The sequence below is a fragment of the Cricetulus griseus genome, chromosome 2 (assembly GCF_003668045.3).
Source record: "Cricetulus griseus strain 17A/GY chromosome 2, alternate assembly CriGri-PICRH-1.0, whole genome shotgun sequence".
Classification (NCBI taxonomy): domain Eukaryota; kingdom Metazoa; phylum Chordata; class Mammalia; order Rodentia; family Cricetidae; genus Cricetulus; species Cricetulus griseus.
The window spans coordinates 284,786,249-284,807,914 of record NC_048595.1 but is presented as its reverse complement, the minus strand read 5'-3'; the positions used below and the strand labels follow the sequence as shown (position 1 = coordinate 284,807,914).

Here is a 21,666-nt window from a genome sequence, read left to right as displayed (position 1 = left end):
ATGGACATTTGAGTACAGTGTAACCTGAAGAAAAGAACAGGAAAGGCTAAATATAAGGGGATGAAGAAGGACTGAATGCAGGTAACAGATCCAAGTTATAAAAGGATTATAAAGCTAATTGTTTTCCTAATTCTCATTTTGTCATGAATATTTTGGTTTTGGTGGTAGATGTGTGTGTAAAGTTTACCACAAAGCTTCACAACCTCATTCCTAATGCCTGTTCTGACTGTACAAACTAGAATAGACAGACTTGTGTAGGCTTTGGATGTGGTAATTTGGGGTATGATGTTTTTATTATTTAAAAAAAAACTTGGAAATTAAAAAGTACTATTGGATTATGAGGCCATGGTTGTTTGTGAGGTTTTTAGTACAATGTAGGAGAGAGTCATGAAAAGGCAGCTTTAATTAAGAGTCATTTTTTCTTACCGGTTTCTTTTTCAGTTTGCAGTTTTCTTTATAAACAAGTATGACAGCTCTCTTAAAAACTAAAAGAGAAAGAATGGTCTTGTTAGTTTCCACAAACTCTAAGGTTAACCCAGAGTGGGCACTTACTTGATAAGAACAACACCCTTCGAACCCAGGACCGAAATCCCGCTGTGTTTTTAACACCTACTCAGAAAAGCAGGTCCTGCATTTGTTTCTGTGTCATTTGATGACACTGAGACCTGGATGCCATGGCCTCAGCTGAGTTCAAACTATAACTTGCTCTCCCAATTCTGGGTGAGATGGAAGAGGTTTTGAAATGTAGCACTGTTCCAGATGGCAGGTTTCCAAACAGCCTTGTGAAATGCTTCTCTAGTGGGCTGTGTTGGGTACCAATCACTGCAGTATTTTCCCAAATTCCCAAAAGCAGGAGTCAGCAAGAGCGGTAATGTTAGTCAAGCTTTTTGTTACTGCTAATGCTTCTGAACCAGAGTACCAACCAAATACTGTGAGCTCAATGTCCTTCCTGGCTTTTCCTAAAGAGAGGAACGGATTCAACCAGGAGACTGTGGAATGCATCAGAAGTTCCCCCATGGACAGCTCTGTCACCTGCATTGTAAAGACAAGAAGCAAAGGTGAGAAAATCTCGAGTGGGTTTTTCATGTGAAGCACAGAATTGCATCCAAATGGTCATTGCTAAAAAGCCCACAGAAACTGGCTCTATTTGTATAGTCCCTGTCAACACGGCATGAAGTGGCAGAAGTTCTGTAAATATGAGCTGTACCCCATTAGTAACCACTGAACTACAGCCCTGGCATTCTTTATTTTTTTCTTTTGAGACCAGGTCTCCCTAAATTGCCTAGGCTGACTTTGAACTTACCCAGTAACCCAGACAGGTTTTAATTGTACCTAGGCCTGTTTAGCTTTCAAGTGCTTACTTAGGCTTTTTGTTGTTTTAAGGTTTTTCAAAACAAGGGTTTCTTCTCTGGCTATCCTGAAACTCTCTCTGTAGACCAGGCTAGCCTCAAACTCAGATCCACCTGCCTCTGCTCTGCCTCCCTAGTGCTGGGATTCAAGGTGTGTGCTACCACCACCCTGTTGAGCTTAACATAGGTGACAATTCAGCCACAGTGGCCGTGGTCATCTAAGGCAGTGGTTCTCAATCTGTGGGTCATGACCCCCTTAGGGGTGACAAATGACCCTTTTACAGGGGCCACATATCAGATATTTTCATTACAATTCATAAAAGTAACAAAACTACAGTTATGTAGTAGCAACAAAGTAATCTAATGGTTGGGGAGGGGGGCGTCACCACAACATGAGGCACTGTATTAAAGGGTCGCAGCATTAGGGAGGGTGAGAACCACTGACTTCTAAGGCGTCTGTGTTAGTGTTCACTTCATGTCCCTAAACTGCATTAGGCTGCTAATAATATTTGAAACTGACCTAAATAAATAAAAGTTCTGTCCGTTTTCAATTCCTGCCACTTTCTACACTGTTGTTATATGTGCTTTCAAAGCTTAGCAATCAGACAAAAATGAAAAATACACAACATGTCAGCAATCACTGGGACTGTTTGAGTAAGCAGATAAAATCTGATGCTGAAGCCGGAGAGGAACAAGCCCTGTATTTTATCCACATGTTGGCCCCTCCTTCCCTACATTCTAATTTCTGGAACTATGACTTCACCCCCGGGGAAAGAAAGGAGGGAGACACCAGCTTAGTGATGCTTCTGTTGCCTCAGTGCAATGCTAACATGACATTTCCTTTTCTATACAAACTATATATTAATAGCAAAAAGGGGGGGCTTTGTCTCCCCCAGGAAAGTCTAGCCCAGTAGCTGCCCTGGAAGGCACCTAAGTTCATCCACCCAGGCAAAGCCCCCACAGACCTCCTTCTCTGTGCCGCTCTGCTCCGCCACGAGCTGGTCGAACACTGTGCCGTAGTCCTCGTAGATCTTCTGCATCTCGTTGATGTGGCTGGCTACTTTTTCCATGGCCTTTAGTGCTTCTGAAAAAGATGAAGGTGTGCTTGTTCATCCTACATCGCACCAGATGCCAGCTCTCCCCTCACAGCAGCCCATCTAATCCAGGTGTCAGTCAAAGACAGCCAGATCACCATCTACCTCAAATTCTCTCAGAAATGAGGAGACTCTGAAGAGGGCCATTAATAAAGCTAACCTAACCCAGCCACATATCCTAACAGTGCTTTGTATGCCCCAAGAGCACAATGGCTGCAGCCAATATATTACAGAATATAAACCAGGTGCAGTTTTACCAGAGTGCAACCCAACACTCTTCAGCCCGGTGGGGAGTCGGGGAACCTGCTTCTGAAATCAGTATCTCCTCTAGGGCTGCCTGGCACAGTTGTCAGTTACAGTAGAGGACAGGAGGTGGAGTGCAGCACTAGCATGTGCCTCAAACACACAGGCCCAGAGTCTGGCTCCCCAGTTCAAGGGGGGGAAAAAATACCAAAAAAACATACAGATGTCTGTAAATTACAAACACCCAACTGCAAATTCAGTTGTTTGTGTTTATAACTTTGTCAAGGGCATATGAGGGACAAATGATTTTGGCAAAATCTCACTGCATTCTATACTTTGTTATCAGATTCAGTGGAGCTCAGATCTCCACAAGGTGGCGCCCCATCCAGCAAGCATGAGCAGTGGCTTAAGTACAGTAGAGGCCCAATCAGGAATTCTCACAACATTGTTCACTGGCCAAGTGACCTGTGATCTTTACTTCAACTCACTAGACCTACATTATATTAGTTTAAAAGTTTAAATCAAATCATCCTTCTGATCAACAACAATCTTACCCTGTGAGACCCTGTAAGCCAGACATAGTGACTGATGCACACCTTTAGTTCCAGCACTCAGGCCATATTTTTGTGATTTTCTAATTTTAATTTTAATTTAAAAAGCCCCAAAGTATATTGAGCCTGAGAGGCAGCCTGAAGAATGACTATAGTGAGCTGTTTTCCTAAATCTGTCACTAAGATGAGCAGTCACAGAGCTCAGGATTCACAGGGAAGAGCTGTAGGCAGTACAGGCTAGTACTCTTGGCTGCTGTTGAATACAAGCAGCCCCCTTCCAGCCTTACCTGTGAGGTGATAGTGTTCCTCACTCTCGTGGTCCGTCAGGGACACAAGCTCCTTGAGGAGCAGGGGGTACTTGAGCACTCTCTGGACGGGCTTGATGAGGTAAGACTCTAGCGTGGAGGAATGCTGCTTGGTGGGATTTCGGGCATCCAGGAAAGCCTTGAAGGCCTTATCAGTTTTAGCTGCAAGCAATGGGTAAAAGTTTCTTAGGAGAGCAGAGTGGGATGGATGAAACTGTATTGTGTTATCTTCCAGCCTAATTGTACATCATTCCCTCGGTCCGAATGCTGTTCGGTAATAAAAACCCAAGTGCATCCATGGCTCAAGTACCAGTTATACCAGCAGGTCTCTGTCACACCTCTCACAAGACCCACAAGGCTTCCTAAGATGGTAGAGGATACAGTCCTCACTCTAGAGAGGAGCATGGAGTCGCAATGCAGCTGTGCATCCCCATCCACAGATTGTTCTGGGTGGCCTAAAGATGAGTTTCAGACAACTCCTTGCAAAGAGCCATAGAGAAGAGCATTCCCTCTCCTGCCCCAGCACTGGCTGTCCTTATCCTCTACACTCTTGAAAAGTAGTGTCACTCTACCTCTGAAGCCGCACTGCCCTCACCCCACAGCTCCAAGGAGACTAGACTTTTAACACCAGTATGGCAGTTCCTTCCACCAAGTGTAGCATGGGGACCCGTTAGCAAGAACTGCCTCTATCCATCAGTGTTATAGAGGGCACAAACAGAAACACAGTACAGGTGATGGGGTAATGGACATGCCACCCATCACACTGGGTTCCACTGAATGCTATTGACAAACCAGTGTAGGGTTCAACCAGTTTGAAGGGGTGCCCTTATATAGGTTCCATGTCAAGGGTAAAACCTAGAGCACTTAGGAAATGTCATTGATTACAAGACCATGCAAGTGGTGAGATAACCTCTCACATTTATAGCAAAGGACAAGTTGGACTCAGTGTTTTTTGTTTGTTTTAATCTTACTGTGGCTTTACACCCTCCATGACGGTAGGAGTGGGTAGCCTCTGGGAGGCAAAGTTGTTCCCAGTGCCACCAGGGAAATAACCTTAGTTGTGCACCCAGTTAGGCCACCCATTGAAAAGATTTTTGTCAAAGGAAATGCTAATGCACTCAGTAACCACAGAAGATGGATTTGGGCTACTTGGCTAGCTCACCATCATTTGAAGAATTCCAAGGTGCATTTGTGTTTCTGTTTGTTTATTTTTAACTTGGAATTTCTGGGAGATTGTGAAGTTCTACTTTTAAGTTAAATGGGTTTAAACTGCATTAATGGAAATGTTAAACCCAAGATTGTAAGAGAAACCTCTCCACTCTGTCTGTGATCGTGCTGATAGTAGGAGAGTGGGTAGCCTCTGGAAGGCAGTGTTTCTGAGTTCCACCAGGGAAACAACCATAGTTATTGTTATATGCACTTCCTTGGAGTTTGATGGTGGAGTTTTACCTTATAGCTCCAAGTGCCTAAGCACATTAACAGAAGAGTGATAAAAACAGCATGCATTCTCTCCAGTCATCCAAGGCTTGTAGCTGTAATATTAATACAGGCAGAAACAGCAAAGTGGCACATGCCAAAGCTTGAAGCCCACTTGTCCACTACTACCATAACTGCAAATAACCTGAAAAGTTTCGCTTTAACTTTTACCATTTTCAAGGTCAGGAAAGGAGGACAGCCCATTAAAATCACACCTAACCCTCTACTTGCTGGATGCAGACCTACCCTTTATTAACTGTTATAAAAAAAAAAAAACCTATAAAGGTTATAAACAACTCACCTCGCTCTAGAACCTTCTGTACTTTTATGTGGTTGGCACAGAATCCACTGTACAGTTTAAAGTGATCGGCATAATAGAGGAAGGAGCCTCCAAGGGAAAAGAGCAATTTCTAGAAGGGATGAGAGAAAGTCAAATCAAACACATCTTCCATGCGCTCTGGCTTCAGCAGATAATCTGCTTCTGACAACTGTCAGTGCTGCTCTATGCAGTCTACAGGCAGAGACTAGTCTGCCCTACCACACCTCTAGACCAATGGGAAAGGTTCTAGCAGAGGAGCTCCCTGGCAGCAGATGAACTGTGCCTGACAGATGGGACTACAGTGGTCTATGGGGATCCTCAGAGCCACCCACTCCATTACTTGGGATAAATTGTGCCTACTGTGTGCGTCTAAAACCCCTTTCTACTGCCTTCTACCCTCTCACCCCTGGAAGAACTTCCTATTAGCCATGGTCCTTACAATTGCTCCATCACAAAGGACAAACTTTCCTGATGGCCATCTGAAACCCATGTTTTCCAGCCCAGTTTCTCAGGACCACATAACATAAGAGAGAAATCCAGTGCAGGGAAGCTGATCTTGCTTCAAAAGAAGTTGCTGCAGGGACTGGAGATATGGCTCAGAAGTTAAGAGTACTGGCTACTCTTCCAGAGGTCCTGAGTTCAATTCCCAGCAACCACATGGTGGCTCACAGATGAGATTCTGGTGTGCAGGCATCCATGCAGGCAGAATACATAATAATGGATCTTAGAAACAACAAAGTTTCTGCAGTATCTTTCTTGAAAGTGTGTGAAGAACAGATGTGGTCAGGAATCAGGTGATCCAGACTGCTGACCACTCCAGGAGAAAATCACAAAGCCACCTTCCCCCACCCCGAGAGAAAGCAGAGCAATGGAACACACTAACTATATCTGCATAGGTGAGAACTTTACACCCTACCCACTTGTATTTGCTTTAAATCCAAGTCCAAAACACTTACTCGAAACTGGGAGGGGGTTTCCAGGACATTGAAGTCTGAGGAAGCAGAGATTCCATCCTCCAGCGTCTCCAGGAACACCTTCTGAAACTCCAGCATCTCCGGCAAGCTCCCAAATAGTGACTCCATCTATGCGGAGGGTAAGGTGTGAAAAGGAGTGACCAGGCCAAGCTAGACTCCCTGACCTCCACCACCAAAGTGTAGTCAAAAAGCAGGCAAAGTCTAGACCTAGAGAGAGACACAGCTCCAGCTCCCTGAAGTTCCACAGTTCCAATAATGTTTTAAGTAAATTGGAATTCAAATCAGAGGAAATGGGAATCATGAGAGAGGAGCTAATTCTTATGATTTAATAACAATTTATATATTAAAAAGTAACCTTTGGCTGTATTTCCTGCCAAACAAACAAGAAACCCAAGACTGCCCTTCTGCCTTTATAAATGTGCCACTGTGCTTTCTAGGACATGGGCCACATTAGTGGCTTTAAAGGAGGTCCCGCACAAGACTTTCTGAAGATCCTTCAGTGTCAGTGTTCACTGGGACTCTGCAGCTATACTCTAGAACTGTTGTGTCCAGCCTGCAATCCATGGGCTATATGAAGCCACATGCATCAATGGATATAGCCCAGCCCAAATTCACCAACTTAGTTGAAACATGATTTCTTTGCATCAGGCATGGTGGCACACAACTTTAATCCTAGTACTAGGGAGGCAGAGGTTGGCAGATCTCTGTGAATTCAAGGCCAGCCTGATCTACATAGTGAGTTCCAGGCCAGCCAGCATACAAAGAGAAACCATTATCGAAAAAAAAAAAAAAATTGCAAGTTTTTGTTGCTTTGTTTTTAACTAGTTCTTGGGCATGAATTTTATAGGTAAAAGCACCTCTTTGTAATGTTAAAAGAAACACACCTGGTCTAGAACCCCTGCTGAAAGGCTGAAAAACAGGACTGGCATGTCAGTGCCAAAGAAAAGAATTCGCTATTTACCTCATCTTGGGTAAGAAAGGTCTCATTCTGGAGTGGCTCCAAGTATAGTTCAAAGAGGCAGCTCAGATCCTGAAAGCCAAGAGAAGAGTCTTTTTAACATAAATCTCCAAAGTAACCAGTTGATTCCAGTAGTTCAGGCAGCAGCTACAAAGACTCCCTTCGGGAACAGTGACGTTTGTCTTGTTGAAATTTTTCACCTTCAAAGTTACCATTGTGCCTACCTAATACGAAGGCTAATGCCACCATACTGCCACCTACTGGATATTTTACATACTCACTATAAACTGCCAGCACCCACTCTGAGTAACCTCTTACTGGCCGAACAGGCTGTCTTTCCTGCCACAGAAACCATCATTTCTCCTGGGGCAGTAGGGAGGGGCAGCTAGGTACTGCTGCAACTGTGGCTAGACACCAGTGACCTGGATTTCTCTCCTGTGTGCCAGGGAGCATGGTGACAGCCTCTGGGAGGAGTTGTGAGGGCCAAGACCGAGCTCTTCAATTTCAAGCTGAAGTCGGTGAAATTTCCAACCCATGTGTTTGAGTGCAAGAGCGCTACCATAGAGTGCCAGAGACGTTTACAGTGTAAGCCACACTTGAGTCTCTACTGACTAGTCTCTCGGAGAACACAACAGTGGACGACTTACATAACCCACTTAAGTTTAGATTTAAGAACTTGAAGCCAGAAACAGTCTAGAACAACAGCTAGCGCTAGTTGACTACTGAGTCAGTGGAATGGACTCCCTGGCTTTGCAAGGGACAAGTCTTAGAAACCAGAGCTATGTGAAGCCCAGAGGGCCCCCCACCAGTGCCAACTTAGTGGCAGTTGTGAAAGCAAACCGAGAACTGTGCACTGCTGGTGTTTCACAATGAAAAGCCTCCCCCTCGCGCCCCTTTTCTTCCACAGCAACCTGGGATGTGAGAACGGCAGTTAGCAGTGAGTTACTGGGGCAGACCTCAGGGGGACACAATTGTGGAAGTCATCTGTAAGTTTCTGGGGCAGATCTCGGGGACACACAGATGTGGAAGTCATCTGTAAGTCACTGGGGCAGATCCCAGCGACACACAGAGGTGGAAAATCTTTAGGTACATGCGAAGATTTGGAGTTAGATTCAAGCAAGAAAATTCTGTATTAAGTGTCAACCACAAAAAAAGAAATTAAGGGCTAGTAGTAGGGAATGCATGTGAATTACAAGTTCACAAGTAGTACTGGTTATTTGTCAGACAGTAGTCACTCCTGTCCAGCCTAATGCCACTTGTTCAGAGGACTTACTGCACAGCAAGAGCGGGCCACGCTGAGCTGGGGCTGACAAAGAGCTTCCATGCCTGGAGCCCTATGAAAACAAATGGCAGGGTTCTGGCAGGGAAGGGGGAGAGTTGGTCCTTCCTTGCCTACCTGATCACACATCCCTCTGTGGCGAACAAAGAAGCATTGGCAATGGCCCTCCTAGTACAAGGCAATCCAAAAGGGAGATGGGAATCAGTGGTGACAAAGGAAAATGAGTTCTATTTTCTTTTTTTGTTTAAATTAACCACTTCCCCCATGCTGATTTTTTTAAAGATTTATTTATTATGTTTACAACATTCTGGCTCCATGTATGCCTGAACAGCAAGAGGGCACCATATCTCATTACAGATGGTTGTGAGCCACCATGTGGTTGCTAGGAATTGAACTCAGGGCCTCTGGAAGAGTAGTTAGTGTTCTTAACCTCTGAACCATCTCTGCAGTCCCCTGAGTTCTATTTTCAACTCTGCCCTGGACCCAGCAGGTTCTGGGATGCTGCTCAAGATGTCCGGTGGCTTTGAGCGCCAGAAGCATCCTCAGCTCCCAGAGCTCCTTGGGTAAAGGTTGTAGATCTGCTGGGTCACTTAGGGACCTCAAGACAATGGAAAACAAGGTTCAAATCCCTCTAGCTTTTGTTTCTCCCCCACAGACTAACACAAGAGGCACTGGAGCTAGGTGTGAATCGACTTTGTAAGCATCCTGAGTGAACAGCAGTAGTGTACTGAAAGGAGCAGCTCAGCTCTTTGTTGTTGTTTGTTGTGTCTTTAAAGTCTTCTGTAGGCCAGCCTGACCTCGAACTCTCCATGAAGCTGAAGATACACTTAGCTCCTAATCTTCCTTTCTCTACATCTGGAGTATTGAGATTATAGGCATGTGACATCATACCAGTTCTGCAGTATCAAACCCAGGGTTTCAAGTATGCTAGACAAGTACCTGTACTAACTAAGACAGTCCCAGCTCCTTGGATCCGTTTTGTAAAGAAGGGGTGATAGCCGCCTGTGTGTGTGCTCATGTATAACTCCTGGAGTTGACAGACTTAATTTCTGGAAAGCCAGTGACAAGCACAGGGCCCAACAAGGAAGTTGGAGAGGACCCTCCAAGGGCCATGAAGCACAACAAGCCAGAGCAGGCCTGGATTCCCAGCCACTGTCCTGTGCATACCCTTCCAGAAACTGACAAATGAAGCAAACTTAAAATAGACCCAGAGCATGAACAAATGCTTAAAGCAAAGAATACGATCTTTCCAGTCTCCTGTGTTAATAAACGTTTCCCAAAGCACTAACTAGGGGCAGCTGATCAGACAAAGAAATGAATTCAGTGGGCACCCAGGACAGTGGTAGCTAGGCCTTTGTCATGGTATGAGAATGCCCCACGGCTGAAATACCTGTGCATGGGCCTCCATTCTGCTCAGGGACCACCGCTAGGGCTGACCACCTGAACTCTGAAGACCTATATTCAGGGCCCCTAGGGTACAGATTGCTCCCTGGCTCCTCATAACCCTAAGTGGTCTCTACCCTTCTGCTAAAGCAGTGTAGATTCCATTCCCACAGATTGCAAATAATGGACTACAGCATCTGTTTCCATAGTGAAAGCTACCTTGACAACAGAAACGAGCCAAGAACCTTTTTTTTTTTTTTTCCTTTTGGAGTTGTCTCAGTTCTTTCACCCTCTCAGTCTTCCTTCCCTTCCCTGTAGCAATTCACCTCATGGAGCATACCACTTGCATGGCAGTTGTCTCCGGCAGAGGTGATCCTCAGCCTCTGCCAGCATGACCTCACCATCATTCAAAGAGGCAGGGGTGCCTGCCACTTCCCATTACCTTCACATAAGACTTCTCTGTGTCTACGAGCTCCTGGATGACTTTCCGGAGGCGGTCTGCATCTGAGAGGTGGCGAGCCGGGGGCCTGGAAGGTGGGTCCTCTCTCTCCATTGGTGCATCCATGCTGCTGGTGTGGGTGCCGTTCAAGCCCCTGCAGAGCTCAGCGATCTGTTCAGCACTCTGAGAGATGACAAGAAAACAAAAGGCATGCTCAGGCCACTGCTTGCCAGCATTGGGTGTGCACCTCACCTGGAACACCAAGAGTTCCCCTCTGCACCCAGTACATATCAAGGTGTCTCACAAAGATGCAGGTCTAGGGCAGATGGCTTTATTCACCTCGGACTGCCCTCACTATAACCCGAGTCCTGTAAGGAAGATGGCATCTTTGACGCTTCTGTTGGTATACAATGCCCCCAACTATCACAGAGCTGTGCATGTTTTAGTACTCAAATCAGAGTCAGGAATGAGGCTCACCGTCTACTGAAGTTGAGGTTGCTCTAAAAATCCAGACGCAGAGCTTTCTGAACAGAACATACAGGAGGCAGGCTCACTGAACCCATCCTGTCCTCAACAGTTGGCCCAACAGGCTTTCTAACTCCCAGTGTTCTGGGAGACTCACAGACATGGAGAGGTACCATGACAATTTTAGGATGGCTTGGCCCCAGTCTGCCTGAAGTTCTGCCCTCAAATCTAACCATTTAGCATGAGCCAAGTAACAGTTATAAATGAAAACGCTCAAGCTGGCTATGCATACACTAGGATGGAATAGAAGGTGAGACACGAATTGCATGCCTCGGAAAGATGAGATGTTCTGGCCCACCATCCTTTTCTGTTCCACCTCCTCTGCTCCCAAGCATAATGTCTTCATTCGATGGAAAAATCAGAATCGGGACAAAACCTCAGCAACAATCACAATCCCCTTCCTGGCCTTGCTGTTCAAATTCAATGAGTACCCACTGTGATACTGTTTAGTCTCCAAAGAAGTGGAGCCTAGCTCCTGCCCAAGTAAAGAAGACTTGCCAACATTAGAAACATCAAAGTTCGGACTGGGGCAGTCTGGAAACCCTAGAGTGTGAGTGGAACAAATGGAAAATGCAGACACGAGGATGGAAAGACCACCCTGGAATAGAACATCATGGAAAACCAGCTAAGAGGTAAGTTACAAAGTGGTTCTAAGAGGTCCATGAGCCAAGGAAGAACCCAGAATGCACTAGTGAAGCAGTGGGAACATGGATGCAGTAACATACAGAGCCTGTTACCTCCAGGGGCAGTTAACAGTGAGAGTCTGACAGATACCCACTGCTTTCATGGTTACAGGAATCCTGGTTTACAACAAGGCATGAGTTGAAGAAGAGATTGTGTTTACCACTGGACACACAGACTTCAGAAGAGTTTACTACAAAACAGTTCAAGCAGAAAAAGCATTTTCCTTGAACATACATATTTCTACTTGTTTTTAAATATGAACACATATTTCCAGTAATGCCTGTCAGAAGATGTATTTGAAATTCAGTAAGAAAACAGATGTGGAGGGCCTTGGGCATAACTCCATCAAAAGAGTGCTTTCCTAGGATGTACAAATTTCCTGGGTTTGCTCCCAAGCTCCATGAAAGCCAGCTTGGACATGGTGGTGTGCATCTGTAATCCCAGCACTCAGGAGCCGGAGGCAGGAAGGTCAGAAGCTAGAAGTCATCTTCAACTACAAAGCAAGTTGAGTCCGACCTGAGCTCACTGCTGCTACCCCCACCCCGCGCACGCACAGACACACACACGCAGACACACACATGCACGCACACACACACACACAGATATACAGGCTTCAGAATCCAGTTTGAGGAGCTCCAGTGGTGCAATCGGTTATCGAGCATTACTTATACAGAATCTAGCTTGGTTTTTCAGTGTCTTATATCACATTTACAACAGTCAGGTTTTATGATCTCTTCTGTAAGCTCTAATCTCATCACATCCTAACAGCCTAAGCACAAAGGGGAGAGCAACCAGATGTGGCAGCCTTTCTCTTCTAGGACATGAGGAACATGAAGGACTACAATTAAGACACCCAGACTCCTACCTTCCCCACCTCACACCCCCCCCCCCCGCCTCACACTGGTTTCTCTCTGGAAGCTTTCAAACACCCTGCCATTCTGAACCAGAATCCCTAGGGTTCCATCACAGGTGGGGGGTTTTGTTTGTCTGTTTGCTGTTTGGTTTTATATTGTGAGACAAGGTCTTACTATGTAAGCCTGGCTGGCCAGGAACTTGCTGAATTGGCCAAGCTTGCTCCAAACTTGCAGCAGTCTCCCCCACCCAAGTGCTGAAATCACAGGTGTACACCACTGATGAGTAATGTGATAGTTTTTAAGACGAGGTCACCCTATGTAGCCCCAGGCAACTCTGCTTTCGAGGTCCCCCTACCTTGCCCTCCCAAGGTGCACCTCCATGTCCAACAACCATGGATATTTATTAAAAGCTTCCCCCTGTGAGATGTGGAGGTGTGGCCTTCAGGAGAACTACTGATCTACCCATCAGGACAGCTACACCTGCCTGGGTTTCCCAGGAGTGGCACTGACTCCAATGCATCCTCCTTTCCCCAGGATGGCAACATATAGGAGGCATAGAATACATTTACATCCAGAAATGCACATTGACAAAAATCACATCCTGGCCCTGGTTCTAGGCCTAGCCTTCTACTAACAACTAAAAAGCCCATGAGAATAACAAGCTCTAAAACTCACTTACTTGAAATTTTATTCTGGGAGTTGCACCACAAACTCAGACAATGCAGTTCTGTAATCCTGAATGCTAATAGTTCCCAGAGCTGCAGCATCTATATTAAGCCTGCATATACCGCACAAAATAAGATCTGACAAAATGCACCATAAGTTAAATGGCATCTGGTGAGATTACAGTTTTGCCTTGCTGGGATGTCAGAAATCACACCTAACGTTGTGGTGTTAAAATAACAAGATTTCAAAAATAAAATATCTTGCCATTTTGGAAAATCAGAATTCATTTTAAAAACACTTCTCATAGGATTGGCTTCTAAAAAGAAGTGAATGTTAGCCGGGTTATTTCAATGGCAAATTTACTTGTCAAGATACTGCAATTAAATTAAGTGTTCCAGTACTGCAAAGATGGCTTTTGCACACTTAACAGTTTAAGCCTCTACTTAAAGGTGGCTTCAAGGATTACCTGGAGACAGGGTCATAGAGTAGAAGAGGGATGGCAATTTTTTTTGTTTGTTTTGGTTTTTCAAGAAAAGGTTTCTCTGTATAGCCCTAGCTGTCCTGGAACTCACTCTACAGACCAGGCTGGCCTCAAACTCACAAAGATCTGCCTGCCTCTGCCTCCTGAGTGCTGGAATTAAAGGTGTGCTCCACCACAGCCAGGCTGACAAATGCTTTTAAAGGATGGATGTGACAGCTTCACCTGGATTCAGGTCACTTCCTCTATATTTACCAATGGTGATAAGCACCAAACAGTAACAGGCTAGTCTACATGAATATGGCTAAGTCACTTAGGAGCAGTGACATTTCATCATCCTTATTGATGAGTAAATGGCAGCAGTGCCTATCTGCACTCTTCACCACATGGGTCCAGGAGAAGAGGGAACATGCATATGTCACCCCCTGTACCACACTGCACTTGTGAGGTCCTCCCTCAGAACAGGCCATCATCTCGGCTTTAACATGACCCACTGATACTTTGCAGGCTCTTCACAGCACTGGACACTAGAACGTACCCAGCCCTGCATGGGAGAAAACCATTCTTCCTGCTGCCTCTGCTACTAAAGGGTCCAGACTCTCCTGCCCGGGTGTCAGAAGGATGTAGTCACCACTGCTTAGAGTGGTGAATGCAACAAGCACCCTTGCATATACAGACAGCCCTTTAGGGTCCATCTGGGGGACAACTGGGAAGTCTGTATGGTCAGCCAGGCCTCAGCCCCTAAGAAGGCTGCTTGAAAAGCAAAAGATATGGTTACAAGTTGGAGCTAAGCATGTGTAAAGGCTCAGGTGCCCAACGGTGCCAAGTAGAGTGTGTGCTGTGGAGTGTGTACTGCAGAGTGTACAGTAGAGAGTGCCCAGCAGAGTGGGGTGCAGCAGAGTGTGAGTGGAGAGTGTGCAGAGTAGAAAGCACTGGCCTGCTGAAGTAGAAGCCGACTGCTCTGGTTTTCAGTATGTAGCAACCAGGCTCATGGTGGTGTTTTTCAAGAGGATAGAAAACATTCTCTTCATGACTTTCTTAAAAGAATAAATGAGAAATTCTCTCTTAAAACTGTCTAGAAAGGCGAAGTATGGACACTCTGGCCCCACACTCAAAATGTTCTTTCAACATGGTAGTACACACCTAAAAAACTCACACTGGAAAGTCTTGGGCAAGAGGATTGCAATACCAAGGCTGGTCTGGGCTACATAGTGAGACCTTGTCTCCAAACGAATCAATTTAAAATTGCCAGGTATTTAGAGCCACCAAGTTTGGTCCCTACTTGAAAACAGTTTTATCTTCTTTACAGACATGGCCTGACTCACTGTGGAACTCAGAATTCAGACAGATGCATAGGCAAAGTTCTTCTGGGTTTTGTTTCAATGTGTGGATAAGGCACCTTCTGCCTCCCCATAAAAGAGGCAATGCATCTATTTTCAAGGAGCCCAGAAAAACATTTGGGGGGATGGCGCCAACGCTGCCTACAGTGAGCAAGCACCTAACCTCAGTTCCTCTTTGGAGAAAAGTAGGACAGAGTTTTGCTCAACCAAGTTCTGAACGGCCTTTTAGCCCGCCTAACCTGGACAACAAGGCACATCCTTTCCATCAGAAAATGCCACAACAGCCTACCTGTGACTTGGTTTGCAAAATCCCAGATCACACAACAGCCCTGGTAACTGCAATATTCCTATTTGGAGATATCCCTTGCCTGAATTTTGCCATTTCCTTGAGGGCTTCAGGACCTTAAAAGTAACTGCTAGGGGTTCAAGTACCTCTTATTATGAGATTTCATAGCTACAGCACTGGTCAGAAGCCCCACAGCACAGCATAACTGAGCCTCATCTTGATGACTGTGTTCAACAGCGCCCCCATCCATGGCTCTAGGTACTGCAAGCTATTTTTGTCTAACCAACTTGAGCTCAAAAACATTTTCAGCCTATGAAACAAGATTCAAAAGTTCTGGATAACAAAATATTTCGTATAGAAGCACTGAAAGTAAAATGTCAATGGATGTTACTTTGGAGTTCCCAGCCTACAGGAAAAGCTTGGGACGGCTCTCAGCAGCTGAGGTAACCAATACACTGACCCACCTGCTACTGTTCTGATGTTGGGGAGACTAAGTATATTGTCAACAGTCGGCAGAAATGAAGAGATTATGAGGAAACAGAGAACTCACAATCTATCAGACTACTGAACAAATGAACCCCAAAGAAATGAGAATCTCCCCAGGAATCTCATGATGGGAGAAGGAAAAGGGTACCAGACAGAGGGGGACCTTGTTTCCCTGAAGGTTCTAACAACTTGTCAGACCACTTTACAGGATGAGATGGAAGCCCAGATAAGGATGGGTCAGCGGTGGGTGGGGCCACACTCGACTGGAACTGCTTAGATGTACACGTCCGTCCATAGCCCTCTATTTAAACTCTGGTCTCACTCAGGGCCTGGAAAGCAGACTTGAGGGCTTCACTCATCTCTTTGTCTCTCTTTCCAAAATTGTCACATTGGGTAAACCTCCTTCCTCTGCTTCCCACTATCAATTTTGCTCTTTTAATTGGCTTATTGGATTGTTGGCTGGGCATGAATTGCAGCACAGGTTACCCCCCCCCCAACTCTGATAGCAATATCACTGTAGCACAGGTTCTCCCTCAACTCTAACAGCAATGTCATTGTAGCATAGATTACCCCCCCAAAATCTAATAGCAATATCGCTGTAGCACAGGTTACCCCTCAACTGTGACAGCAGTATCTCTGTAGCACAGGTCACTCCCCAACTCTGATAGCAGTATCACTATAGCATAGGTTATCCCCCAACTCTGATAGCAATATCACAACATGTATTCACTTACACACCTCTGGCTGCCTCCTCTCCCCCTTTTCTCTCCCCTACACGCACCAGCTCTATCCTAGACCAATGACTCAAACTCAAGGCAAGTCTGCACAAGGCCCACAGAGCTTCTCAGTGCTGCTAGACTTCAGGCAGAAGAATTGAGTTGATACTTCTGCCTTTAGGATACTAGAATGATGTCAGGCATGTTGGAGACAATAAACTTGAAGGATGCCCCAGCTCGAGCAGGGTGTGCAGGCAGGGTATGGTTAGTAAGCCCCCATGTTCTCATTAAAAAGAAAAGAATTCCTCTGTTCACTGTCTGGAAGCTATGAGGAGGCTGTGTTCCTGAGCAGTCTCAGGGCAACCATGGTGTCAGCTGTCACTTCTAGCAAATTAGTCAAGTCAGAAAAGTTCATCTTCAGGGAAAAAAGACATTAAAAAGTACAAAGGACTTTTCCTCAACTCACTCTGTGCTTCATCACACAAGTCACTAACTTAGAAGAAGAGCTAATATTATCAACATGACTGACAGAAGGGATCTGAAACCATGGGCTGACAGGAGACTGTCCCCAGAGAGGGTGCCGGGCAAAAACAGATCTTGGGTCTGAGGCAGGAAGACCACTTCCCAGACTTCCCTAAGGCAGCAGGGTCAAAGGTCTAAATTGCATTGTGGGAGGCCCGTGGAGGCAGCTAGCAGGCCTACAAGCAGTATGGTAGTGCCTCAGAGGGATGGCGCGGAGATGATCAGTGATATTTGTCAAACTGTTTTTCTTATGGTGTTAAGGATGGAACCCCAGGCAAGCCTTTACATGTACTGCAGTAGGTAGAGCACATTATAGAACATGCAGGAAGCCCTGGGGTCAGTCCCCAAAATAACAGCAATGCTGGCCCACACCTGTCATCCCAGCACTCCAGAGGCATGGCAGGAGAATCAGAAGTTCAAAGTCATTCTTCTAGAAAGTTCAATGCCAGCCTGGGCTACATGAGACCCCGCCTGAGAGAGAGAGAGAGAGAGAGAGAGAGAGAGCTCCAGAGAATGAGATGTTTGTCTTTAACAAAGAGATAAAGGGCAGATGGAATACCCCCAAACCTCCTGGGTTCTTCCCCTTCCCACTGGACCAGAGTTCTAGTCACAATTAGGCAAACTACGAAATTAACAGTCAACTAAGTTACAGTACACAAATGCAAAGAGAGTCACAGCAGACACTGGAAGACACTGACCTCTACTGACCAAAAGAGGACAGGATTTATTAGTAAGAGAAAAGGGGTCTGTGGCTTTTAAATTTATACATGTTCTCTATGTATTAATATGCATGAGTAGATTTTTATAAAATGGAATAATATGTGTATACGTGTGTGTATGTATATAATATGCTGTGTTAACACTGCATTTCAAGTTATTTTAATTTTAATCTTTTTTGCTTGTCTGAATTTCCGCATTTTTATAGTAGTTGAATTTTTAATTTTTTTCTAAATAAAATCATTTCCTGCTATTAAAAAAAATGATTCAAGGCAAAAAAGGTTCCACAAGATGTTTGAATTGCAAAGGGAGTCTGCAGAGTAAGACTGACTGACTCATCCTCCCCTCTCAGTGCCCAGAATGTGGCCGGAAGGAGAACGCATAGCAAGGTATCCCAGTACAACTGGTCAACCCAAAAGTGCGGGGTCCTCTGGGAACAGCAGAGGAAGCACTCTTCTGGATAGAAGAGGCCAGGGACATGAACATGAAGAGGTGACTGAAGGTAAATAAAGGTAATATCACTGAGCCTAACATGGGACAAGGAGGCATGGACTCTGCAGGAAGTAAGGGCCAGTGTGGGGACGGGGATGGGCCTGGGCCTGGGGCTGAGACACATGGGCATGGCAGGAAAGAGATGCAGGAGCCTCTCTTTGCTAAGATGGTGGGTACTAGGAAAGGTGAACATGAGGTAGTGGTCTTTCCACCAAGGAGAGACCACTATGGAGTAGCAGTTACAAGCAGAGAAAGCCCCTGAATCTGGGGTCACAGTGCTAATGTACCAGGTATTCAATGCCTGCTACCTACAGGGCACATGTCTAGGACAGCAAGGGGAAGGCCTGAGTGTATCATAACCCTCCCAGCCACGCCCCTTCTTCCCTCCAGTTTGTAACCAGAAACCAAACTAGCCTGCATCGGACCATGTGTCCTCAAATACCTTTTTCAAGGCAGGTAATACACACACACACACACACACACACACACACACACACACACACACAGAGGGAGGGTGGGATATGGAGTTAAAACCCTGGCATGGCAGGCACTGCCATCCATGTGACCTTAACTACCTTCTCCCAACTCAGTTCACCTATCTCTAAAGATGACATACTAAAGATAGCTCAGAGGGTTCAATGAGGGGGAAATGTGTACAAATCACCCAAAAAGTACAGGGGCCCAGGGCAACCTGTACAGCTCACTGAAAGTTACTGCCCAGGGAACCTTCTTTTTCTTTTGTAATCTGTGTGTGCTGCACGCACTCCACATGTGTGCACACATGTGTAAATAACATGCATGCAAGGTCAGAGGCCAACTGAGAGTGTTGGCCCTCCCCTTCCATCTGATCTGAGACACAGTCTCTCGGTTTGGTTTTTGCTTTTTCCTGTTGCACACTCCAGTTTAGCTGGCTCAAGAGCTTCCAGGAATTCTATTTCCTACCTTGTGGTAGAAGCCCTGGGATTACAGACATGTGGCATCACATCTGGCTTTATATAGGGCTGGGGATTTGAACTCAGGTCCTTGGGCTTCCACAACAAGTGCTTTTCCAGTGGGAAGAGCCATCTCCAAAGTCTAAACAGGGAGTTTAATGTCTCAACTTCATTTATCTTCAAATGTATGAAAGGACATTTTTTTCTCCGGTTGCCCAAAGGACAAGCCAAAGCAGTCCAATTTCCTCAATAATTTGTACAGAGCTCCTCCTCTAGGCACATAGAATGATGACTAGGACATGGAGACCCACGGCTTCCCAAACAGGAGTGGCAAGAGCCATGCGGGAAACAGGGAGGAGACACACAGAGGGCTGGGCAGGAATTCTGCTGCTTCAACAGATATCAGAACAGGACAAGGTGAAGGTTGCCCAATGGAAGGGAAGCAACGCATGACCTCTTAGAAGTCGAGGAAGTAACCGGGACATTGTGTGCACACATTCTGAACGGGTGGAGGAAACTGAGTTGGCACCTAGCGTGCCAAGCAGGACCTCACTCTCAGGCAGCACACCCCAGAGGTCAAGGAAGACTGCTGTGTACCTCAGGGAAAGAGGCACCTCAGCTGTTTCCAAGTGGCTTCCCACACCACAGCCCAAGGCAGTCACCCTGCTCCTGGGACAGGAACAGCCCAGCAGCTCCTGGTAACAGGAGGAATGCCAGGGCTGCTGGTGTCCTCGCTGCCCGCCTTCTGCTCTGTTTCCTTATTTAACAGCAGTCTGGTCCGGATTCAGGAATGAAAAAGATAAGGTCTCTCTGCCAAGGACCTTTCAAGGGGTAAAGCAGCCTTTCAACAGAGCCGAGCCCTCCTTCCCCAAAACTCAGTGTCTGACTGTTCCTCTTACAGAAGCTGCATGGGATGGCCAGTCTATCCATGTCTCCTGGCTTGCTACATTTGTCAAGTAAAAAGAAAGAAATAATTGAACCTACTCATCCAAAGAGCACAAAAACTAAAATTTTCCTTGACTTCTGGGTGCCAAACACAATGCCCATGTATGCAAGAGATTCTCATGATCCCATGATGGGGCAAGTAATTAGAAGAGGACCACTGGGAGAGAGGTCAACAAATCATGTCCTGTGGGTCAAATCCAGCCCTCTGGCTGTTGCTATAAATAAAGGTTTATTCGAATTCAGCCAAGCACATTCATCTCTACTCTATGCTGCCTGTAGCTTCTTTTATAATATAAAAGTCTGAGTAAGTTCTGATGACCCCAGACACACACGGTCCTTTTACAGAGAAAGTTTCAACTTACCTATAAAAACAAACACAGATATAGATATAGATATAGATATAGATATAGATATAGATCTGGGTTCTGGGGAGATGGCTCAGAAGTTAAGGACATTTACTCCTCTTCCAGAGAACTTGGGTTCAAGTCCCAGCACCCATGGGGCAGCTAACTACCATCTGTAACTCCAGTTCTAGGGATCCAATGCCACCTTCTGGCCTCCATGGGACATGGGACAGACACATGCAGCAGATACCCATACACAAAATAAAAGTAAACCTGAATTTTTTAAATTATTTTGAATTAATAAGAATTGATAAAAGTTTATCCTGATTTTTTTTCAATAATTGGACTCCCTGCTCCTTTTGCTTTTAGATAAGATGTCATTAGATAGCCTCTCAATCATGCTGCCTCAGCCACCCAGGTGTTGGAATTATAGATGTGCACCGCCATACCCCTCACAATAGATATACATTTTAAAGCCCCTTATGCATTGTTTTACTAGAAATGACACATGTCATCTTAAGTCATCTAAACTACAAAGCAGATGTGTTCACCCATTTTGACATTGAGATGCAAGGCTGTAATCTACAAAGTTCATGCCCAGGAACCATGCAATTGAGGGTTTTTTTCAGTTCGTTTGCTTGCTTTTAAAATCACTAAAAGGTCATTGTTTTCAGCATGTTTACAATTCTGTGTTGGGCCACATTCATAACTAGTCTTGGCTTCATGGAGCCCATGGGTCATGAGTCAAACACACCAATTAAATGACTTTTATAGAGTACTTTCAACTATATCCAAAATAAAACAAAACACTGACACCAAGTGTTTTTGTGGCTCATCTCCAGGGCTTAGGCAAACAGTGCTGAGTTCTCTTAAGGGTCTTGAGTCTGTCTGCTGTGTTACTTCTAGATGGTGGCATGGCTCGTCTTCTTAACTGGTGTCTTGGAGCTTTGCTTTTCCATCTATGTGTAAGCTCCTTAGTGATCTTATACCATTTAATTTCATTCTTATATGTTCACTTAATTAAAGAAGTCCCTAAACCAGTGTTTTTCATGGTGTGTGTGGGGGGGGGGGGTCCTTGAGATGACTTGTGTTTCTAGCAACACGTTATGTTGTTTGTCACACAGACCCTTTTTTTTTTTTTTTTTTTTTTTGGTTTTTTGAGACAGGATTTCTCTGTGTAGCTTTGGAGCCTATCCTGGCACTCGCTCTGGAAACCAAGCTGGCCTCAAACTCACAGAGATCCCTCTGCCTCTGCCTCTGCCTCCTGAGTGCTGGGATTAAAGGCGTGTGCCACCAACGCCCGGCCACA

At 45.5% G+C, this 21,666-nt stretch overlaps 1 protein-coding gene across 10 annotated transcripts in view; it reads right to left on the bottom strand.

Moving 5' to 3' along the window:
- Tiam2 (TIAM Rac1 associated GEF 2) overlaps positions 1-21,666 on the bottom strand; it is a 239,052-nt gene that overhangs the window by 4,080 nt on the left and 213,306 nt on the right. For all 10 annotated transcript variants that reach the window (XM_027401037.2, XM_027401039.2, XM_027401038.2 and 7 more), the window contains 8 exons: positions 10,374-10,553; positions 7,273-7,341; positions 6,294-6,419; positions 5,320-5,428; positions 3,525-3,704; positions 2,315-2,433; positions 924-1,032; positions 427-485 (listed from right to left, as the gene is read on the bottom strand). In XM_027401037.2, coding sequence (XP_027256838.1) covers positions 427-485; positions 924-1,032; positions 2,315-2,433; positions 3,525-3,704; positions 5,320-5,428; positions 6,294-6,419; positions 7,273-7,341; positions 10,374-10,553 — 951 coding nt within the window. The remainder of the gene's footprint in view (positions 1-426; positions 486-923; positions 1,033-2,314; positions 2,434-3,524; positions 3,705-5,319; positions 5,429-6,293; positions 6,420-7,272; positions 7,342-10,373; positions 10,554-21,666) is intronic.